The sequence below is a fragment of the Elephantulus edwardii genome, unplaced genomic scaffold (assembly GCF_000299155.1).
Source record: "Elephantulus edwardii isolate Elephantulus edwardi_28Jun2011 unplaced genomic scaffold, EleEdw1.0 scaffold00072, whole genome shotgun sequence".
Lineage (NCBI taxonomy): Eukaryota > Metazoa > Chordata > Mammalia > Macroscelidea > Macroscelididae > Elephantulus > Elephantulus edwardii.
Genome location: NW_006399822.1, coordinates 1,912,218 through 1,936,231, shown reverse-complemented (window position 1 = coordinate 1,936,231; position 24,014 = coordinate 1,912,218). Strand labels below are relative to the sequence as shown.

Here is a 24,014-nt window from a genome sequence, read left to right as displayed (position 1 = left end):
GAGAGCTTCAAAGGAGTCCATATGATGCTCCTGTGTCTTCTTGGGAAAAAATCTGCTAGAACTCATGCCCAGTTCAGCCTTACACACTAAAGTAAACCAAACCCACTGTCGTCAACTTGAGTCTGACTCACTCCCACCCTCCATTGGGTTTTTGAGGCTGTAAACCTTCCCAAGACAAGACTGGTGTGTCTGTCTGCCTGGAATCAGCTGGTGGCTTTGAACTGTTCACCTCTCAGTTAGTAGCCCAACACTTAACCTATGATGCTGTTAAGCAGCTGACCCTCTTGCGGATTTTCAGAGGCAGTAAATCGCACAGAAAGGGTTGATCCATTCTTCTTCTGTAACATACTATACCCCTTTTAAATCCATCAATGGGAAGCTGAGGTTATTAGATGAAAGAGCTTCAAGAAAATGGGGACTCCGTGAGCTCACTGATTCATCCTGGGCCTGTGCCCCTGTCTTGTCCCCACCGCCATCTGCAGTTTCCCAAACAGCCATTTCTTGCAGTAATTAACTGGAGGTTGTCCAGCTTGGTGGGCCAGAGTGGCTCTGGATGTGATGACCTTGTTCTTGGGGACATTATGTTCTATCAGTGCTGATTGTTCCAAGCGCCTTTGCCTAGAGAGGTCATATTTTGATCAGAAGAGCAATGCTGTTTTGTTTTGGTTTGAGGTGGGAGTCTGTCCAACGATCTAGGGGCTTTCCAGCCCTGTTCTTGTAAGTGATGGCTGTAAGTCAGTATAGCATAGCTGTTCTCTGTGCTGTTGGGAAAGCTTTTTGTCCTTCTAGGGGTGCTGTTGGATGCTCCCTCAGTTGTGGTATTTTCTGGAAAGGTCTGGCCATTCTCACTCTGTTCTCATCTGCAACCAGAATTGGCCTCCTCACTCTTATCATAAGGAGTCATTAGTGAGAAAGGTTGGATGACAACAGCATACCTATTACTTGGAGAGAGAACCTTCTAGAACCAACAAACACTGTTTCTGGTGCCTTATAGACATCAATTTAGTTCTTCCCATTGACACTGAAAAGCACTCACAGTCACACTGGCTTTAGGGAGTTGATTGACAATGCAAGTTTGCCCAGGGCTGCCTTGTTCCCAAGCTCTTGTCACTAACCAGGTGGGGAAGAACAATCTAGAAGGAAGGTCTAGTCCTCTTGGAGAGCTTCCTTGTCATCCTGATTCTGTTGAGAAATACTCTGGGCCAGTCCTCAAGACACTGGCTTGGTTCTCGAGTTGTCATGTTCTAGTGTTGTTCTCACTGAAAGCCCACCCAGCCCCCGCATTGCACAGCACCCTGCAGGACAGAGCCGGACAGCCTGCGTTTCCAAGGCTGCAGAGCTTCACAGAAGCAGATTGCCACATCTTCCCCACTGCCAGCCTTTGTTAGCACCACAGTGTTTAACCCACCGCACCACCAGGACTGCCAGCATTCCTAAGGTGCCTGAAGACGCTTCATGTTGAAAGTGGAAGGGTGCGCTGGGATGTCACTGTGTCCAGGTGTGACACATCAGGTGCAAGCTGACCCAGGAAAAGCTCAGCCCGGCCTGAAGGTGGGGCCGGACACCTGCCCGCATGGAGCAGGTTTTCTGGGAGCTGTCATCTGTCAGCCTGTTCCTGGCCCTGGAGCAGGGTGGCCTGCATTGTCTTCTCACACCGCGTGCTCTCAGCTTTCCTGGGGCTGGGATTTCCCCCCAAGCAGGAGGAAACCCGGGTCCTGTCCCCAGAGGTCCTGTCCCCAGAGGTCCTGCGGCTGCTGTGTTCCCCGTAGGCCATCTTCACCTCTGTATCAGCCGCCGGCTTTCTGGTCTTGGGCCCAGGAGTCTGTGGGCCAAGGTGGACAGCGAGACTATGTTGCCAATACCCCGGATCTGCTTCTTTCCCCCAGGATGTGTGATCGCAATGGGGGCCGGCGGCTGCGGCAGTGGCTCATCGAGCAGATCGACAGCAACCTGTACCCGGGGCTGATCTGGGAGCACGACGAGAAGACCATGTTCCGCATCCCTTGGAAGCATGCAGGCAAGCAAGATTACAACCAGGAAGTGGACGCCTCCATCTTCAAGGTAGAGCCCCTCTCTGTCCCCGCTGACGGGGGCCGAGTGCACATCCCCACCTCCTCTCGTGACGGGGGCAGGTGGGGAGCGATGTCTGTCTTATTTATTTAAAAATTAACCCAATCTTTAGAAAACAGACATCAGCTGAGTCCCACACAGTATATAACAGGAACCTCCACGTCTGTTAGGAGCCTTGATAGCACAGTGGCAAAGTGCTGAGCTGCTGTCTGAAAGAGCAGTAGTTCGAACCCACCAGAAGAAACCTGTATCAGTCTATAAAGATTCATAGCCTTGGAAATGCTGTGAGGTCGTTCTGCTCTGCCCTAGAGGGTCCCTGTGGGTGGGAACTGATTTGAGGGCAGTGACTTTGGCTCTGGGGTTTGCATATGTTGGATTGTTGAATTACCTTTGAGATCATGCCATTGCTGCTGCCTGTGATGAGTGATCTGAAGGTACTTCCTCCACGTGCCCTCTCATTGCCCAACAAATGAGGAGAGAAAACACTTTTTGGGGTTCTCTTGAAAAGCTTTATCTTTGGGCCGCCATTCTCATCTTCAGGGATGACATGACACACTGGAGAAGTCACTGTATCAGAAGAGGGGCTGTTACGTGGCACTGCATCCACTTGGCCAAGCCAGACACCCCGAGTCATCTGTTGGGGGGCAGGTTGTGTAGGCCATCCTCACCCTGCAGCGTATGTCTCACATCCCTGGAGAATAGAAGGGTCCAGACACGAAGGGGCTGGCGCTTTGCAGTGGGCCAGCCGGCACTGACTGGGGAGTGATCCATGCCCTGGCCAGCCCTCTGTGCCCCTTGTCATTGCATTCCCATCACAGGGCTGTCTGGGGAGTGCTGCTGTTACCCGAGTCTTAAGTGGCACCAGAGGAGTGCGGATTTGTCGAAAGTCTCACAGTTCACAGCTGAGCTCTGGCTTCCCGACTTCGAGCCTCCCTTACAGCCCCTAAGCTCGCTGGTGCGTTCACCCACTGCCAGAGTCCGGTCCAGCTCACAGTGACCCTGAAGGAGAGATGATGGCCTCATCTTTTTCCCTTGAAGCAGCTGGTGGCTTTGAACTCCTGACCTTTTAGTTAGAAACTTAATCCACTGTGCCACCAGGGCTCCTTAGCTATGATGCAAATAGATGTGATTTCTCATTATTCTGCCTAGATTCATTCGGCCGTAGAGGCAGGAACCAGGGAAGCTCAGTTCTGACCTGGTCCTCATGGCCACCTAGGTCATGGCTGTGAGGACCGTGGTCATCAGTTACCTGCCAGGGCCCTCAGCACGGGCTTTTCTGAGCTCCAAGTGTCCAGACCTGACCCTGGGAGATGCAGAGGTCATAGGTGAAGCTTCCACACCACAGGAGGGCCAGAATCAGCCCCCAAGCAGTGAGGAGGCGAGTGGGGTGGCCTAAGTCCCTCCACCAGGATTGCACCTCTGTTCTGGTCAGCGGTGCCGGGAAGGTAGGGTGCTGGGAAGGCAACTGTGAGTCATCAAGGCTGCTGAAGACACGTACATGCGTCAGTAGTTCTGTCCACTCTGTGACCTTGTAGACACAGCTCTTTGAGGCTCTGGTGCTAATTACGAGTCTTTGCCCAGAACACGGGCATGAACAAATGCACCCCACACAGCCACAGACACTTCAGATTTCCTAGTCAAGGACCCAGGTCCAGGAGCTGGACATTTCCAGGCTTCCTGTGGTGCCCCCACCTGCTCTTTCCTCATGGTGAGGTCCCCTCTCGCACCTTTAAGCACCAGGCGTCAGGGGCAATGGCTCTTGGGAACATCTCAGACTAAACAGAACCAGCGGCACATTCCACTGTAGTTCTCCGGGAGAACTAACTCCCACTGCCGACGTCTGGGCCTGGGCCCTTCTCTGTGGTGGGGGCTGCCCTGTGTACTAGGGTGCTGAGCGTGCCCCTTCCCTCCTCTCTGTGGCTCTTCCCCAGTAGAGACATCAGCACTGCCCAGACGCCACCCTCCCCATGGGAAGCATGCTCTAAGTTGGCCGTGGCTGGGATGAACTTGGATGTACTGGCCGCTGAGGGCAAAGTGTCTTAGGGGAACAATGGCGGGTGCCGGACAGTGGGCCGTGCAACCTGGGCGTGGCACTGCCATAGCTGTACCACTCACCCTCCTCCCTTGTCCCTGCCTCAACGTCTGCCCTGGCAGTAATGAAATCAAGCCCCAGATTTATACATCTTATGCAATGCTTGTCATGGCCGTTTCAACAGCATTGAGAAAAATGTGCAAGATTCCCAATGTTTCCGTTGATTACACAGTTGCTCAGTGTGGCAATCTGAAATGAGTCTACAATCTCAGCAGGAGTGGGCTGAGGGGAGGCGGTGGGTGCCTGGGGGCGCTGGGAGGCACGGGGAGGGTATGGACTGAGGGGAGATGGTGAGTGCCTGGCGGAGTTGGGAGGCACGGGGAGGATACAGGCCGAGGGGAGGCGGTGGGTGCCCGGGGAAGTTGGGAGGCATGGGGAGGGACAGGCCGAGGGGAGGGAGGCACGGGGAGGGTACAGGCTGAGGCGGTGAAAATACAGCCAGCAGGAGCCCATGGTGATGTCTGGAGCTCGGCAAGTGGAGCTGCACGCTGGTTTCCAGTTTCTGAGAGGCCTGTGCTGCTCATGCTGCTGGTGGTGGCGATGGTGGGTGGTGTTGGTAGTGGTGGTGTTGGTGTTGATGTTGGTAGTATTGGCATTGGTGCTGCTGGTGATACAAGTGGTGTTGGTGGTGTTGATACAGGTAGTTGGTGTTGATGCTGTTGGCAATGTTGGTGTTGGTGCATGTTGTGTTGTGTTGTATTGTTGATATAGGTAATTGGTATTGATATTGCTGATGGTGTGGTAGTGTTGGTTGAGTTGGTGGTGTATCAGTATGGACTGTGTAGGTAGTTGGTAGCATTGGTGATGGTGTGTGCAGTATTGACTGTGTAGGTTGTTGGAGTGGTATTGATTGTGGTGTATGCAGTATTGACTACCTCGGTTGTTGGTAACATTGATGGTGGTTTGTGCAATATTGACTGTAGGTCATTGGTAGCACTGTTGGTGGTGTGTGCAGTATTGACTGTGTAGGTCGTTGGTGGCACTGTTGGTGGTGTGTGCTACTGTACTGACTGTATACCTAGTCAGTGCTACTGCTTCTGCTGGTGATGGTAGTGGTAAGTGGTACTGGTGTTGGAGGAAGCCAACAGTCTGATCATGCTTGCAGAGTCATTTTAGGGCTATTCTGATTAAGTAGAGAACCTTTTTGTTTTGTGTCAGACACTCAGAATAAAAGTTCGGAGATCTGAGTGAAGGGGAAGCCTGGTGCCTGCTTGCTTTCTGAGCAGGAGAAGCCCGCAACCCTGTCACTGTTCACACTGTGGCGAGGAGCAGCCTGGGGCAGTGAGAAGGCACGCACGTAAGCACTTCTCTCCGAGTCCTGAGGAAATCGTTTGGCCTCCTTTCATAAAGGTGAAGCAGAGAAAGAAGGAAGCACACTGGGTGAGGGCTGTGGGTTCCTGGTCTCCACGGACCAGCTCAGTGACTGGGTCTAAGGAGTCAGAGCTACTGGGAAGCAGCACAGTGCGAGCCTGCAGGCCTCGGGGCCTGTGCCCTGGGAAGTGAGCCGAGAGCTGTCCCGGTGGGCCTCAGGCTCCCCGTCCTTGTCTGACCTTGGCCTCTGGGCCACAGCCTTACAGCAGGCCCAGCTGTGCTGTCATGGGCACCATCTCTGACGTGGGCCCTGCTTTGATTTAGGCACTTCTGGCTTTTCTTGGGCCGAGCAGGGCCAGTAACTGAGCAATTGGTTCTGGTAGAGCCTTGGACTTAGCTGCTGCCCGGAAGCTGTGGTGGTGCAGAGGATGAGTGCTTGGTTGCTAACCGAAAGGCCGGCACTTGCGGCCCACCAGCCCCTCTGCAGGAGACGCACGTGCTTCCTTGGTTCCAAGAGGCGCCTCTACTCTCCTCCAGCATCACTGAGAGTCAGGGTTGGCCTGACCGCGGTGTGTTGGCTTGTGCGTTTGGTTCAGCGTCACTGTCTTGGAGTCCAGGTGACTCGACGGTTAAGTGCGGTCCTGCTAACTCAGAGGTCTGAGGTTTGAAGACACGAGCCGCTCTGTGGGGGGAGGACGAAGCATTGTCTCCATGAAGACTCACAGCCTTGGAGGTCCGCTCCACCCTGCAGGGTCAGGCTGGGTCAGAACAGACTGAGGTCCGTTTGTGATAGGGATTCTCCAGTGGTCCTCCAGTGCTGAGAACTGGCCCCGAGGGGACTCTGGTGGCCTGGGGGGCAGGTCTGTGGAACTGTCATCCTCTGTTGCTGGTGTGGTTCAGGGAGGCTAGCCATGTGATGCCCATGTCTTTGTGACAACCTAGCCTGTAGAGGCTGGGGAAGCTCTTGGACACCCTCTCTTGTGCTGCAATGCTCCCCTACCCCCTAGAGTGACCCATTCCCAAGCTGGCAGTGCCAATTAATAGGAACCCCGATTCAAAGGAACACACATCTGACTTTTCACTTAGAGCATGGCCTGCTCTCAGTTTTTTGTTGTGTGTGTTTTTTGGGTTTTTTTTTGAGAAAAACAAGTTAATACATGATCAATGATGCGATGATGCGATTTGCCAAGAACAGAAGAACCGCAGACCATTACATTTTGAGACTATTTCTAAGGAGAAGTTTTGCATCTGTGTCAGAAGCAGACCCGCCCCCCTGAGGTGGGAGCACGCAGCCAGCCTGTGCCCCTCAGGCACAGATGCGGCAGTTGAGCCTGGAGCAGCGACCTGCAGCCACTGGCCTTGGGATGGGCCTTTCCCAGTGGGCCCGAGAATTGCCCCTAGTTCTGGAGTTCTTTTCTCACTGCACACATATTCACACAGTTCTCGTGTGCTGGGGTGAAGGACAAACAGTATCTTTCTTTTTTTTTAAATTTTTGTGTGAGTGTACCGTCAAATCAGATCTGACTGGTACAGGAGGAGATTGTCCCTCCTTTTCCCGGCAGAGCATCTGGTGGATTCAAACCATGTGCCTCTGGGATTATAGTTGCAGCTCCTTGCCACTAGGCCACCAGAGCTCCCTGACAAACGGTATCTTTTTTTTTTTTAATTTAGGTTGTTTATTTTTCATTTCAATGAACATCTACAGAGACTTTGGGATTCCATTCATTCATTGTTGCACCCTTCTCCCCGCACAAACGGTATCTTAAGGAAGCTCTTCCACATTTGGAGCCAGCCCAGCTCACGGCCGTCTTGTCCATCTGCCTCCCGGCGGCCCAGTAGGGCAAGGGGAGCAGCCGTAGGGTTGTGAGGAGGGACGTCTTCCTGGAAGCAAGCTGCCTCCCTTATCTTTCTCCCAAAGTGCTTTGGTTCAAACCAGAGAACTTTAGGTTAGAGCGAGATGCCGCAACCAGAGCACCACTAGAGTATTTTATACAGAGTCAAGATGTCCTGATGGGGACTAGTCAATGCTATGGCTTCATCTAAAGACAGAGGTTCAGTGTGGTTATAAGCAGATGCTTCTTAACTGATATGTGTGTATTTAAATGTTGAAGTTTTAACGTATGCTCACACACATCCTCTCTCTCTCTCTCTCTCTCTCTCTCTCTCACACACACACACACACATTTTAACAATGTCCCAGTCTCTCTATGCATGCTTCAACTCTCCACTTTTGACTTACTTGTCCAAGTTCTGCCAAGTTTTGCAGAAGTTGAAAAACAGCTTTCTTTCTCTCTCTCTCTCTCTCCCCATATTTATTATCTATCTATCTATCATCTATCATCTATCATCTATCTTCTCTCTGTCTCTCTCTCCATATTTTATATATATATATATCTAGATATGCACGTACACGTAAAACCAACAGAGGGAAACATTTCATTGCATTTTTAAATAGTCCCCTGGGGAAACACCTAGAATAAATGTGAAAATGCAAAATGAATGTCTATTAAAAGTCCTCTGATGGTGGATGACCACAGGCTTGGTATTCCTTTTTCAGGCTGGATTTTGGCTAGAGGTTAATTTGGGCCAGGGGTAGAAGGATGGGAAGATGAGGAGGTGGGAAAATGAGGCCGCAAATTATTCTTTGTTTTGAAACATTCTGGTGAAAACACACATGACTTCCTCTTTGCACTGCTGACCCCCAGCTTCTCTGGGCCTCAGAGTCCAGGGTGGGCTTTGCTGAAAGTCATCCAGGGTTCAAGGTCTGGAATTGAAGATCCCAGCCCTGTGATTGAGGTGGAGATCCCCTCTCCTCTCCTGAGCCTTTGAGCATTTAAAGACTGTGGCTGGACTGAGGCTCGTTGGGTCCTCAGGTTGCTTGACCCAGAGCTCTAGCATGGCACAGAAACACTTGGAGAAGGCCGGGAAGGCTGGTGCGGGGCAGCTTCGCTGGGCCCTGGAGGTGGAGGGGTGGCTGCGTGTTCACTGGTACTCTTTCTCTCTCTAGGCCTGGGCAGTTTTTAAAGGGAAGTTTAAGGAAGGAGACAAAGCTGAACCAGCTACTTGGAAGACGAGGTTACGCTGTGCCTTGAACAAGAGCCCAGACTTTGAGGAAGTGACAGAGCGGTCCCAGCTGGACATCTCTGAGCCGTACAAAGTTTACCGGATCGTGCCCGAGGAGGAGCAGAAATGTAACTACAGGGAGACGGTCGGGGGTGGGTGGGTGGGCGGGGGAGGCCACGCTCAGGGTCAGAGCCAGCCCACTGGCTACACAAAGCCGCTCTTTCCTTTGCATAAGCAGAGCTCTTCCCTCTGACCTCTTGCACCATCTGCTGCCCCGGGGCAGTGTCCGGTGGTGTGGGAGGGGCCAGGGGCTGGGAAGGCAGGACTGGGCTCCGGTTCAGCTCAGCTGCTTGCTCATCGTGTGACTGTTGATGGGCTGTGAGGCTCCCAGAGCCTGGGCTTGTGATTAGAGGGAGCCAGGTTCTTTCAGCCCGTGGTCACCAGCAGCTCTTGTGTTTCCTAGCAACTCGCTATGGGCAACCTGCGGGATGGTATGGATGGAGGGTAGAGGTCATTGAGAGTGAAATTCTTAGATGAAGTTGCAGAAGACGACACTGCTGGCTTCCTTGGTGCAGACTGGACAAAGCCCCAAGCCCAGTGTCTGTTGACTTAATTACAGCTAATGGCCAGCCACTGAGCACCAGGCTGGACCCGGACTCTGCTGGGCCTCTGGTGGTTGGTGTGTCAGAAGTCCATCTTCAGACCTTCCTTCTGAGACGCCTGTGGGTGGACTCAGCACGGCTTTTCCATTAGTGCCTGAGAATATTAACTCTGCCCACCACCAGGGAGATGGCTGCTGGTCACTGCTCTTGAGGCAGTTCTTTTTTTTTTTTCCTATAATTATATTTTATTAATTTTCATAAACATTTACAGAGATTTTAGGCTTCCACTCATTCATTGTTGCACTATTCTCTCTACCCTCCTCCCAGTTTGTTCTTGTCCAAATGCCACAGTGCTTGTCAAAGCCAGTTCTGATTAATCTTCTTTGTCAGTGTGTCCTTTGCCATTCCCTATCACTCCTCCCTGAGAGAGACTTCACCCTGATTCATAAGGAAAAGGGGATGGCGTATTCTCTTAGCTACTTCCTGCTGAAAAGGGACGCTGTGGGTTTCAGGGTGAAGATCTTCTCTCACTACTCTAAAGGGCCCCTTTGGCAGTAGGAAACACATAGACTATTATGGAGATTGATTTTGGAATTTCTTGAGGCAGTTCTGACTCATGGTGACGACCCAAGGGAGCCCTGGCCGGGCCTGCGTCATCCTCACAGCCCCTCGCTGCAGCCACTGTCAGTGGCTCCTCTTATGATGACCCTCTGCTTTACTAGCCTCATGTCCTCCTCCCTGGTCCCTCCTCACAACATGCCAGGCGTGTTAGATGAAGGCTCAGCACCCCCCCTGAAGGCCGGGTGCTTTTCTGTTGTTGTGAGGTGTTGCTGAGTCAGCCCTTCTCATAGTGACCTCGTGACAGCAGAGGAACCCCCGCCGCTCCTGTGCCACCCCCACGCTCCAGCCCATCGCTGCGGCCACTGGTCAGCCCGTCTCATTGAGTGTCTGCCTCTCTCTTGCTGACTCTGCTTTATGAAGGCATCTCTTGGGGCCTGGTCCATACAGAGCTGTGCTGCTAACACAAAGGAGGTACCTCTCTGGCCGCTGGAGTCCACCAGCTGCTTGGAGAGAGAAACACTGGCGACTTCTCTCCTGGGACGTACGTCCTCGGACACTCGCTGCAGGGTCGTCACCTCTGAGTTGGTTCAGAGTCGGTGGTAATGACTTTGAGTTTTTCTGAGTCACTTTAACAAGCAGATGGATGTCCTTCTCCAGCGACTGGGCTTCCCTGACAGCATGACTAACGCTGTGAGATCAAGTGACCCTGGAGAGGAAATAGTTTTTATTTTTAATATTTTTTTAAGCCATGCTAAGTATTTCTGTAGCAGAACATTTGCATTTCAACAGTCTTCACATGCCCAGTCCTGGCTTTTACTCTGTGGTGCAAGCATCACGATTACCCAGGGTTGAAGCTTTCTATCACCTTTCACAGAAGCTCTGAGAAGTCTGCCCCTGGAGCCTCCGGGCTGCTCGGTGAGAGGGATGAGGCTGTCCACCTTCTAAAGACCAACGGCCCTGGAGACCCGCCGGGGCTCTGTCCTGCTGGGCCGCGCGGCAGTGTAGGGGGCTTCATGGCAGTGGGCGCAGGCTGTCTTGGCCACAGAAATAGTGTCTCTCCAGGATGGTTCTGAATATCCAGACGATAAGCTTTTGCTTCATCTCCATGTTGGGGATCATGTTTTGCCCTACAGAGTAACTTGCGGTGTGGAGGAGGGAGGGTTTGCTTTTAAGCCTGCCCACAGCCATGCCTCCACGGTCCGCCCTGGCTGCAGGGTCGCTGGAGGACAAACTGCTCGAGCTGTGGGGCCAGCAGGGTCAGTGGAGCGTCACCTGGCCTGAGATGGGACGCTGGCTTGTTTACGGCGTGGGCTGCAGCTGCATCTCCTGTGAGGGGAGATGTTAAAGAGCCAGATCTGTTCTCAGGGCCAAGAAACGCTGCATTTGCATAACCTCAGGAGGGGCTGTTCTCGTCTGTGCTTTGGGGGTTTGCAGGCCGCAGGGAGAAGCACCCCTGTCTGTCCCCTACCTGCAGCTTCTAAGAGAATTAGTGAGCTTGTCCAAACGGAATCCCAGCTCAGTCAAGATTGGCCATGGATGAGGAGGCCTTGAGGAGTGCAGGCAGTTCAAGCATGGCTACCAGATGAAGGGTTGGTGGTTCGAACCTACCCAGAGGTGCCTTGGTCAACTCCTCCCGAAAGGTCGCAGCCTTGAAGACCCGATGGAGCAGTCTTGCTCTGTATGTGCCAGAATCGACCACATAGCACCTGACCACAAGGCCTGCTGCCCTCCAGTCCTTCAGACACAGGGTGATCCTGTAGGACAGAGCAGAACTGCCCATAGGGTTTCGGAGGCTGTAATCACTACGGTGGCCTAGTGGTAAGGAGCTGAGCTGCCACCCCAAAGACACATGGTTTGAATCCGCCAGCTGTTCCATGGGGTAAACATGGAACAGCACCTCCTGTGAGATTTACTGCCTCTGAAAACCCACCGGAGGGTCAGCTGTTGGTCAGTTCTGACTCAATGTTACACAACAACAACACAATCATTACAGGAGAAAGATGAGCAATCGTCTCATGCAGTTAACAGCCTCTAAAACCCCAGCAAGGGGCTGCTACGAGGCAGTTCCAGATTGACATCAGTGAGTTCAAGTTTGAAATCTGAGCCATTATGGAAGCTGGCGGTCTCTTTTATTCTCCTGAGATGCAGCTGCTGGGATCAGACCACCAACTTTCAGCGAGCAGCCTAATGCTAAATGCACACACCGCTAGATGCCCTTAGAGCAACCATAACCGACATGAGTAAGATCTGACTGGGACTCACCTCCAGCAAGCGTTTGCTGGCCAACGTACATCTCACACCAGTAAACCCAGTAAACTGAGTGCTGGCCGGGCCTGGGAGAGGCACAGAGGGAAGGAGCCAGGCCAGGCCCCTTGGGGACAGATGTCAGAGTGTCTCTACCCTCCAGAGGACCCTCTCTGAGGCTGGTAGCAGTTGAGCACCAGTGAGTCTCATGCCCTCCTCATAGGGATGTGTGAGCATTGACACAGGTATGCACGAGTATATTTGGAAAGACCAAAAACAGATTTCCTGCCCACTGGGTTTAAAAAAAGACCCCAGCCTGCACACACACTTTGCCAGGAAACCCTGGAGGGCTTTCAGAAGCCCTTGCTCATGATTTGAACCTGTATCAACTGGCAAACACGTGCTACGAGGTGTATTTGGTATGGATTTCTTTCAGATCTTAGCAAGCAGAAGTGCTTGCTTTCTAAGCCTTAGGGAAATGGGCCAAACAGCCAACTTCTCCCTTTTGACTTTGCTGAGCAGATGATTATTTATGTGGGAAAACATTTCTTGGTTGTTCCCAAATGGAGCAGATGCTCGTGAACGTGGGTGTCCCTTCTCCACAGCATTAAACGCTCACTGAAGTCACTCTTCGAATGTGGAGCAAATCTCACTCATGTGGCTGGCTCACTGCAGCCACACAATGTACAGACCTGTAAGGTGAACAGCAGCGTGGGGAGGCTGTCACTCCTTGCACGCATCAACCACGTAAGATGTAAAGGGCAGCATTTGGCCAAGTGCAGAGCTCAGAAGGCAGCAAGGGGGAGGCTAGAAGGATGCATGGGATTGAGACTCACAAGGAGGCGGGGAACACATTACACGGTGTGGATCGCCATTAGTGTCAGAAAACGAAATGTGCGAATGGTTGAACGGAAAGCCAGCTGGTTTTTCACACTTTCACTCAAATCACAATAAGCACAAAACCCCAGTTGAGCGCCATTTTTCATGGTGGCTTTGTCTGGCTTTCTTTAGGTAAGTTGGGCATGGTGGCCACCAGCTGCGTGAATGACAGCACTGAGATGGAGTGTGGGCGCTCGGAAGTGGAGGAGCTGATGAAGGAGGTGAGTGATGCAAGCTGGTAGTCTCGCCCGGGGAGCAGAGCTGTGTGGCTTCTGGTGAGGAGTGAGCTGGCCCTGCCCTGCCTGCCGTGTTCTCCCCAGAGCACCCCTCGACCATTTCATGGCGTGCACTTGCCTGCTGACTGGAAGATTGGCATTTCGAGTACACACCCAGGCACCTAGGAAGAAAGGGCTGGCAATCTGCTTCTTGGGGGGGTGATGATTCTCTGAGAACCTGGGGAGCACAGCACAGTAGCACCCTGGGATGCTAGGCGTCTTCTCTGCAGACCACAGCTGGTGCGTTTTTGGGTGGTGTCTGGCAGCAGGCAGAATTCCTGGCTCTGCGTCTCCCCAAGAGTTATGTGCTGTTTTTCATGTGACTTTTTCTGCTGACTCAGCTGAGAGGAGGCGATGGTTGGGTGGCCACCCCAGAGTCACGAGAAGTCAACTTGAAAACGTCTTGTGGTGGCTTTTGTCCAGCGCCTTTAAGGGGCGGGTCAGGGAACCATGAGCACCAGGAGAAGGGCTTGGCCTAGCGTGGTCCTGGGGCCCAGCCTTGCCAGTACCTGTTCCTTGCTGACTTGGCATGTTGGTTTTGCAGCAGGCTGTGATTCCACCCCAGGTTGGTGGGCCCCAGCAAGGCCAGGTGATTTGGCTGGAATCTGGTGGGTTTACAGTCTTTAGAGTCTCCTACGATTAAGGTGATACTGTGGCTGTGATTGAAGCTTCCATTTTCACGAACTGGAGTGCAAGTGGGGAACATTCAATGACCGGCTGCCTCTCTGTCCCCCATGATACAGCCTTCCGTGGACGAGTACATGGGCATCATCAAAAGGAGCCCCTCGCCACCAGAGGCCTGCAGGAGCCAGCCGCCCCCGGACTGGTGGACACAGCAGGCCGGCCCAGGTGAGCTTCTGTGCCCGTATGTCACCTGCACTCATGGGTCGGTGGTGCGCTTGCTCCGTGCTGCAGTGACTCCCACAGGACAAAACCCTGCCCAGTCCTGTCCCATCTTTGCAGTCTCTGCTGGGCATGAGCCTGTGCTGCAGTCACTGTGTCTGTCCAGCTCATTGAGGGTCTTCCCCTCGTTCACTGAGCCCCCCAACTCTTTGCAGCACGATGTCCTTCTCCAGGACTGGCCCCTCCTGCTGCCCATGCAAAGTGTGTGAGGCAGGGGCTCCCCGGCCTCTCTTCTCAGGAGCGCTCTGCTGCACTGGCTGCCAGGCAGAGTGGCTGGTTCTCGGCGGTTCGTGGTGCAGTCGGTAATCTCCACCCACCACCATTTTTACCTGCTGTGTTGCTGCTGTGTCCCATCAAGTTGGAACCGCCCGGCAGCTGACTCGCCTGCAGATTTTCAGAGTCCGTAAATTGCATGGAGGGATATTGCCTGTGTTTCTCGTGAGGAGCAGCGGGAGGATTCACACCACCCACCTTTTGGTTGGCAGTGCAGTTCCTTCCCTCTAAGCCAGCAGAGCTCCCTATTATCTCCCTGGTAGAGCGGACGTTTTACTGGAAGTGACAAACTCCAGAGTGCTAACAGGAATTGCGATTCTAATCTTGAGATGTTCCCCTCCCACTGCTCTCAGGAGGGGCACCCTCCCTACACTCCTGGAAAGGTGGGAGAGAGGGGTGCAGTGGACGATTTCATGACCAGGGGAACCCACACCTCTGGCCCCTTTGTAATCAACATGAAGGCACTCCTCACAGCCAGAGACAGTCCTAGTGTCTGTCAAGGGGTAGAGATCAGGCCAGGAATGGGAAGGGGTTTGAGGCCAAGAACTAACTGCAGCCTCAGTTTACTCATCTGTACAGTGGACACTGTAGGCTCATGGATTTAAATGAGGCATCTCAGGGCACACAGTGTCACCTGCTTCTAGCTCTATGTCATGTATGGCCCTGCTGATTGGAACAGCACTTCCTCCCAGGCTCTGATGGCCCCCCAGCCCACGAGAGCTGGGTTCCCTCCATTGCCTGTGGGGAGGCCAGTAGGTGGCAGCTGGCCCGGAGGCCTCCAGGGCCACCAGGGCTGGGGAGATGATACCCAGCAAGCTGTCTAGGGAGAGCTTGCTCTCTGTCTGTTACGGAAGCCCCCCGGGAAGCCTGGGTGGGACCCTAGGTGTCCTTGCGGATGAAATGGGTAGTGGACGTGCAGCCCAGTGGTGCATACCACGGTGAGAGGGAAGCATGGCCTGCAATATCACCCTGACACATGGTGACAAATCCCACAGCTTAGAGGAAGTGCCCTCCTCATCCTGGTCTGGCGCTGACCTGGTTCTGTGTGTATGAAAACTGAGCACGGCACTGGGTGGGACGCGGGCTCAGCGGAAGTCTGTGGTGAGGCCTCCAGAGCACGCATGTCGGCTTCTTAAAAGCTTCTGGAGAGGGCACATTTGGGTGAGTCACTGGAGAGATGCCGGGTCCTGAATTTGCTTGTCTCTTTTGACAGCCTTACCGCTGGTGACGGGGTACTCTGCCTATGACACCCACCATTCAGGTATGGAAACGCTCGGGCCCGGCTGGGGATGGAGCAGGCTTGGGGACTGCATAGTCCGAGTGTCTGGGTGGGGGTGACTCAAGTCTCATGAGCTCAGTTGGGCATTGGAATTGGAAGCCTGACTCATCCTGCTGTGTGGTTTAGGAACCAGTGGCCTAGGATCATTGAACTCTTCTCGGACTGGGCCAACGCAGAGGCCTAGCTGCACCAGAGGGGCAGAGCTGGGCCATGGGCATCTGCCCCCTTCAACTCTAGGCACCACTGTGCAGGACAAAGGAAGAGCATGAGGCAGACACACTGCTAGGCCAGCACGGCTTTTCTAGTGTGATGAAAGAGGGCGTGAGGGCCTCTTAGAGCCTCAGGCTCCTCATCTGTAGAATGGGAGCATTAGTAACATCTCCAGCACATTGATTCTGGTGGTTATGGGCACAGGAGCTAGTTACTCCATGAATGTCATTGATGTGGGCCTGGAACAAGACCAGTGGTGATGGCAATGATGGTGGCGATGACGGCCATCATACACAGCTGTGGTGGGGATGATGATGGTGAGGGTGGTGATAGCAGTGATGATGACGATGATGATGAAGGTGGTGATGATGGCAGTGATGATGGTGATGACTGATAGCAGTGACGATGATGATGATGACTGATAGCAGTGATGATGATGGTGTGATGATGATGATGGTAAGATGATGAAGGTGGTGATGATAGATGCCCTTTACTGAGCACTGAGTGACAGACGGCTGAATGCTGAGTCCTTTCGTGGCCTCAGTCTGCCCCCCCCCCACCTGCTGAGGCAGGTACTACCATCCTTATTTCACAGGTACACGTAGCTTAGATGTTGGAGCTGGGATGTGCTGCACGCCCTTGCTTGTCCGTCTGTGCTCCTGACCCTTGCAGGCAGTGGTGGTCTCCATCTGTGTCCAGTCCTGAGCACCTGCAGAGTGGTCTCCCTGCCAGGCGTCTGGGTTTTTGTAGCAAACCTGTTCACAGTCTCCGCAGCTCTGTGAGGCATGGCAGCCTGAGCCGTCAGGATGCGCTGCAGAGGGCAGAGCCAGGCCGAGGCTCTGGGCCCTGTGCTGAGGAGGACACGGGGCTCGGAGGGACGTGTCCCTGCCGGGATCTGCTGGTGGAGGAGGCAGGTCCTCGCTGGGCAGTGAGGATCATCTGGAAGGCGGCGGGCCTGCGTTCAGGCTTTGTGTGTATAGCCGTTTCAGAGTTGAGGACACCGAGGCTTTGGGGTTAAATCACTCCTCCAAGGTCACAGCTAGCAGGCAGCCTCTGGTTGTCCTGAGATCGCTTACACTGAAGCCTCTATAGCACCTGTGAAGTGTACAGAGCTAACTCTTCAGTCATGGGACTGGGCCTCAGACCTGGTCACTGCTGGTCTGTGATCCGGAGTCAGCTGACCAGTGCTCGCTGTGGACACTAAGTGAGAGGTGACGGTCAGGCTGAGGTTGTTCTCCTGGACACGCGACAGGCCAAATAACTTGTGGCATATGGAATGGGTATGGTCTATACAGGAATATAGGCCACACCCTACAGCGTTCATGGAGAGCCTGCTCACGCACACCCATGTGCATGCGCACCTGTGCACACATCCCCACTCATGTACCCTCGTGCACAGTCATGTGCACACACAACCACAGGCATGCACACACCTCTATGTCAACGTACCCCTTTAAGATTGGAGCTCCCGTCTTAACCACAGGGGGATAAAGTCATGCAGTGAGTGACAGGGGGCCTCTGGGACACAGTGGAGCTGCTGGCCCTGGAGGATGCCCTGGATTTGTTGACACCTAGGGGGACGTCCTGCTCACTGTGAATATCCACAGCTCTCCCAGTCTAAGGCCATTGAAAGAAGCACTTGTTTATGAAAATTAATAAAATATAATTATAGAAAGAAAAAAAAAAGAAAAGAAAAGAAGTTAGAGATGTGTATTATATCATGGAGGTAAATATATCCTATTATCAAAGATGACTACATCATAACCATCCAGAATCCGGGGCAGCCAATTTGACACACAATCTTAATCATTACATACTATTGCTGTTATTCTTTTCGCTGTTGTAACTGTTGTTATAAGATGCTGTCAATTTCAAGATGACTAATAACAACCTTCTGAACAGTTGACCTTAAACTTGCCCTATCCTGTGCCATCTTCATCCTCTTTGGCACATTTGAGGCCATTGCTAGAATCCTCATGGCAGTACATCTCACTGAGGGTCTTCCTGTCCTTTTCTGAGCCTCCATAGTCACTGTTTGTTTGATTTGGTTTTTTGGTTTGTTTGTGTGTTTGTTTGTTTTTTTTAAAAAGATATTTGCTGTGAATAAATTGTTGATCATACAAAAAAAAAAAAAAGAAAGAAGCACTGATAGTGTAGTATGTAGTGGGTTAAGTGTTGAGTGGTGGACCAATGGTCGGTGGTTCAAATCCACCCACCATTCGATTAAAGAAAGATGAGGCGGTGTGTTTCCCCAAAGATCAGAGCCTTGGAGACCTTCGGGGTGGTTCTACGCTGTCCTGTGGAGTCAGGACAGCAGGGAGTGGAAGGAAATGTGATTCGCAGCGGAGTCCTCCTCGGCCTCGAGCCGCCCCTTTGTTCCACCTCCAACCAGCCGGTGACTGTAGCAGCCGGTGACTGTTTCAGCCGGTGACTCTGATGAGCATGGTGGCCTTGTCAGTGCTTGATCTTTGTCGAATGCTGCCTGAGTCGCTGCAGGTTGGCGCCATGTCTGGGACGCCGTGTGCGTCAGAGGAGAGCTGTGCTCCGTGGGGTTTGTTGTTGTTGTCATGTGCTCTCAGATCAGAACCAACCCATAGCTGACCCTCCAGCATATCTTCAGAGACTCTAAATCACACAGGAGGGCACTGTTCAGTTTTCTCCCATGGAGCCACGGATGGATTAGAGCAGCCTACCTTTGAGTTGGCAGTGCAGTTCCTTACCACTTGGCCACCAGAGTTCCCTCCATAGGACTTTAGCGGCTGGTTTTTCAGAAGTAGATCACCAATTCTTTCTTCTCAAGAGCCAAGGGGTGGGTTCTAATCCCCAACCTTCAAGTTAGCAGCTGAGCAGATAAAGTGAGGCCTTGGGGAAAGAGGCTCAGCCCTCTGACCATCGCCTGGGGAAAGAGGCTCTGCGTGTGTGTCAGGAACCCCCAGCCCTCTGACCATCGCCTGGGGAAAGAGGCTCTGCGTGTGCGTCAGAAGCCTCTCAGCCCTCTGACCATCGCCTGGGGAAAGAGGCTCTGCGTGTGCGTCAGAAGCCTCTCAGCCCTCTGACCATCGCCCTCTTGTCTTCTAGCCTTCTCACAGATGGTGATCAGCTTCTACTATGGCGGCAAGCTGGTGGGCCAGACCACGACCAGCAGCTCTGAGGGCTGCCGCCTCACGCTGGGCCAGCCAGGCCTGCCAGGCACCAAGCTGTACAACTCCGAGGGCCTGGAGCTGGTCCGCTTCCCGCCGGCCGACACCATTCCCAGTGAGCGGCAGCGGCAGGTGACACGGAAGCTGTTCGGGCACCTGGAGCGGGGTGTCCTGCTGCACAGCAGCCGGCAGGGCGTGCTGGTCAGGCGGCTGTGCCAGGGCCGCGTGTTCTGCAGCGGCAATGCCGTGCCCTGCAAAGACAGACCCAACAAGCTGGAGCGTGATGAGGTGGTCAGGGTCTTCGACACCAGCCAGTTCTTACGAGGTCTGTGCCCTCCCAGGAGGGTGGGCAAGGGGGGTGTGTAACTCTCAGGGCCAGCTGGCCCTTCTCAGTTGGGTCCCTCTGTGGGCCTCGATGCCCTTGATCTGAAGCGGGTTGTCCCAGGGTGTATGGAGCTGACCATTTGGGCGTTCTGAGTGCAGTCATGAAAGGGCACCCTCCTGAGAGCGGGACAGGTACCCGCACCCCTGCACCAATGGGCCCGGGCTTGATCCTCAGCCAGGCCCCCAGGACTAAGGGACTTGCTGTATGACACTTGTTACACCTCCTGGTGCTCCCGGTTCTCGTCCTGTGACGGAGTTAGCTCAAATCCCAGCCCATGAGCTCATTCGACCAGCTGTAGGTGTCTGCCTTCTACGATATTGCAGGCTGGCTCTCCTCCGCATGATAACCGAGCCTTGCCGTCTTGTGCCCAGCCTGGGCATCCTGGAGGCTTCTTGGAGGAGGAGGTGGGAAAGCAGGTGAAGCGGGAGGTGAGAGCAGGGGCTCACTCAGCTGAGCAGGCAGCAGCAGCACCGCAGGGCAGATGGGCTCGTGCAGTCCAGGCCATCACCGTCCCCGCCTCCCTGACCCAAGGATGGAAGGTGGGACCTGGGCATCTGTGTTTCTAACAGCTTCCCAGGGCAAGGATCCCACCTGGAGAACCACGAGTGTAGGGTGTCGGAGGGCTTGTGCAAGTACAGTAGTGCTCCCTGGGCTACGTCTTAGCGGCGTTGTAAGCTTAGGACCTGCAGGCGCCAGTTAAAATGTGAGGGACACGGCTGGGAGTGGAAACTTGACAGCTGTTCCCTCTCAAGGGTCCTAGGGACCAGCAACCAGAGGCAGTCACGCAAGTCCCAGTCAGCCTGAGGGCTGGCAGTTGGAGGCCCTGAGTAGCTGCCCTTGCCCAGACTGACGGACTGTCTGGTTGTCCTGTGAGCTGTGCACAGGTGATGCTGGTGGTCCCCCTGTGAGGGCACCCAGCTGTCCTGTGATGTACTGCTGACCCTGGTGGCCACCCTGTGAGGACACCCAGCTGTCCTGTGATGCACTGCTGACCCTGGTGGCCACCCTGTGAGGACACCCAGCTGTCCTGTGATGCACGGCTGACACTGTGGTCCCCCTGTGAGGGCACCTAGCTGTCCTGTGATGCACAGCTGACCCTGGTGGTCCCCCTGTGAGGGTACCCAGCTGTCCTGTGATGCACTGCTGACCCTGTGGTCCCCCTGTGAGGGCACCTAGCTGTCCTGTGATGCACAGCTGACCCTGGTGGTCCCCCTGTGAGGGCACCCAGCTGTCCTGTGATGCACGGCTGACCCTGGTGGTCACCTCTGCGTGTCTTTCTAGAGCTACAGCAGTTCTACAACAACCAGAGCCAGCTCCCTGACGGCAAGGTCCTGCTGTGCTTTGGCGAGGAGTTCCCGGACCTGATCCCACTGCGCGCCAAGCTCATTCTCGTGAAGGTGAGGACAGGAGCTCTGAGCCTGGGTCAGGTCATGCCTGGGTGGACAGGGGCAGTGGGGTCTGGGTATGCCCACATGTACAAGGAACCTGGAAGGGACAGCGGGAAGGGGACATGTACCACCTCGGCACTGTCTTCCCACACCTGGGACTCTCACTGTCATCTGAATTTGAGGTTTCCCCCCTTATTTATTTATTTTTTTTCTGGCTTCTTTCTTTCCTCTTTCTCCCTGTCTCAATGTCTCTCAATAAAAACATCTCACCATCTCGCAAAAGATTCCATCTATTTAGTTGCTTTCACCTTAAGTGATGGTCGAGGGCTTTGCAAGTCCTCGTCTGACGACTATAGCCAAAGGAATCAAACTCTGATGGTGGAATTCTGGGTGCTGGCCAGTCAGGTCAAGGTGACATGGTGGTTAAAGCCCTCAGCTCCTAACCAGAAAGTTGTTGATGAGACCCCATCAGCTGTGGCTAGGAAGAGATGAGGCAGGCGCAGCCTCAGAAACCCTGTGGGCGGGCCGTGGCTGAGTTGACAAGAGTGCGTCTGGCGTAGCTGCAGTTGGCCAGCTTGGTTGGGACACTACTGTGTGTGTGTGGTGGGGAGGGTGAATAGGATCTTTGTGGGAAGGAGAGCCCTGGTGGCACAGTGAGTTGGTAAATGTCAGGCTGCTAACTGAAAGGTTGAACCTCAGATTTATCGGCGATTCCAGGAGAGAAATGGGGGGACAGGCTGCTCTTGTCCCAGTTAGAGCTGTGGGGGCCCTGTGCGACACATGCAGTATTGTGTTCTGTTGGGGAACTGAACCTGTACAGGGCCAGTGTGGTGGTGGTTGTTGTGTACTATCTGAGAAATGAATGTGTACAGGCCCAGTGTTGTTGTTGTTGAGTTTCATCAGAGAACTGACCCACTGCTGACCTTCCAGTGGGTTTCCAGAGGCTGTAAATAGCCTGGGAGGAGACTGCTCGTCATTCTCCCACAGAGCAGCTGGTAGTTTTGAACCGTGTGCCTTTGGGTTGGCAGTGCATCTCCTTAGCACTAGGCCGCCTGCTCTGGAATCCGTGCCGCTGCACAGGGCTTGGTCTGAGTGGGGTCTAGGTGTCCTTGTTGTGCCCTTGGGTCGGTCTGACCCCCACACCACAGCGGACACTGCTCAGCGCTGCACTGTCCTTGCCATCATGCATGCCTACAAGTCCGTCAGTGCAGCCTCTCGTTTGCAGCCCTGACGTCTGCTCTGTCCTCATGTCCACCCTGCTCAGGGCTCACTCACTGCCCACTCTCATGCAGGTTCTGGGCTGGGGTCATCGTAGAATCGGGCGAGGGTCAAAGCAAGCCCCACCTCACTTCCCACTCCCCTCTGACCTGGTGCACGATTCCTTTAGATTGAACAGCTCTACGTCCGGCAGCTGATGGAAGATGCTGGGAAGAGCTGCGGTGTCGGATCCATGATGCAGGTGCCTGAGGACCCCCAGACCGACCAGGTCTTCCGGATGTTTCCTGACATGTGCACCGCGCACCAGAGACCCTTTTTCAGAGAGAACCAGCAGATCACCGTCTAGGTGTCTCGCCAGACGTCTCCCTCAGCTGCACCTGCATCTGGAGCTACAATTACTCTTGTGATAATCAAAGGATGCCTTTCTTTGCTCTTAATGTAGTAAGGGCATTCTTTGAGAAATTCACGTTGACTCAGACCTGACAGCAGCACCTCTTTCATACTCAGATACAAACATTGGAAATTTCATACTGAATCGTCCAGATGCCATAATGGTGACCTGCGATTGTGTTTCCCCCAATTACTGATTGATTAGTGGCAGTGCTTTCTTGTGAATTTGGGGATGAGTGACATTTCTAAAGATAAGACCTCAACAGAACTAGCCAGTAACAGCTTAGAGGAGAGACGTTTGAGGTCTAAGATCGACCTTTGAGGAACAAAGCTGCTGTATAACCTTTTGCTTATAATTTTATAATTTCATTTGCCTGATTCTCTCTGAAGGTTTATTATTATTATTTTTACTTTTAAGCATTTAACTAAGATTTATGAACTATTTAGACACCTGACTCTGTGTGACCAAAGGCGATAAAACTTGTGGCTTCCTAAAAGACCGTCTATTCTTTCTCAAATCTGGGGGCCAGGAAAACATTTTCATGTCTAGGTAAAGGTATGTCTCTTTAAACTCAGACAATGAAGACTTCTTCTTGTTGCCAGGAAGTGTGGAAGTGTGTTTCATTTATGTGATTAAATACTTCCAGATACCTGCTCTTTTCTACTTGATGAATGATTTTTGCCCTGAGAGTTTTTTTTTTTAAAAAAAATTTAACTTTTCATTTTAACTGTTTTGCATCTTTTTAAAAAGTGACTGGTACATAAAGCACAAATTTTAAAAACCCTACAACTATTGTGAATTCCACAAGCACCTGCTTATGTCCTCAATCCAGTTGGCCCATTCTCTGAGGATGATGTTTGGTGCATGGGCACAGCCAGCGTGGCCTGGGGAGTGTGGACGTGGAGTGCTAGCCCTGACCATTGGACTATCCCGAGGCTCCTGGGTAGAATTCTCCTCATGCCATTCGGAGGAATGCTTTCCAGCAAGAAAGGCCTTCTAGTTCCCCAACCCCTAATAGTCCTGGAGGCTCAAGATGACCCTTCAAATCCTCTTCAACAAAGAGCGATTGAGTGGGATCCCAGTGGAAAAGTCCCACTTTTAGCTCTAGAAGAACTTGCTTTAGCAAGCAACATATCTCTCCCCCACAATGTGTCCATTTTTATAAGGAATTTGTGGTACTGACAGAAAACCAGGTGGAGAAGACTTTTAAGCCCTCAGGCCTGGCTTCCTGACGCAGGACTTCACCATCTCTCTGACTTTGAGCATGTGCTCCGAGGTAGTCCTCACCCCTCACCAGGTTTTCCATTCCAAAAACCACTTGAAAATCGCCTTCAGTATATGGGTGATTAAAAAAGACTCAGCAGTTTCCCCTCAAAAAGGACTGTGCTTTCTTAGCTTGTAGTGCCTCTTACACGTGTGTACGTCTCAGGTAATACCTGTGATGGGGACCCACAGTGTGCTCAGCACCTCCAGGAGCCCCACTTCCTGCCAGGCATGAGCCGCGCAGAGTTGAGCTCAGTCCCACGGTGAGTGTAGACATGGCTGGCTGAGGAGGGGTCTCAGGGTCCACTGGCTTCCACCTACTCACCGCATGGAGAGGAGTATTTTCTGGATTCTTTTCGTTTGTAATCCAGTCTGGACACCAACATCTCTTATTCAGAATCTCACAACCAATGGGGAAGAGGAAGCCTTAGCACTCTGCCCTTGGTTTAAGAAGTGTTGGGACTTGG

General features: G+C 53.1%; 1 protein-coding gene across 1 annotated transcript; it reads left to right on the top strand.

The window, feature by feature from the left end:
* The first annotated feature begins 1,887 nt into the window (after window positions 1-1,887).
* IRF8 (interferon regulatory factor 8) lies at window positions 1,888-22,239 on the top strand. The gene is made up of 8 exons (XM_006888788.1): window positions 1,888-2,061; window positions 8,481-8,664; window positions 12,955-13,043; window positions 13,841-13,946; window positions 15,487-15,534; window positions 18,841-19,227; window positions 20,569-20,684; window positions 22,063-22,239. Exons 1-8 carry the CDS (start codon window positions 1,888-1,890, stop codon window positions 22,237-22,239), a joined length of 1,281 nt encoding a protein of 426 aa, XP_006888850.1.
* The last annotated feature ends 1,775 nt before the right edge of the window (window positions 22,240-24,014 follow it).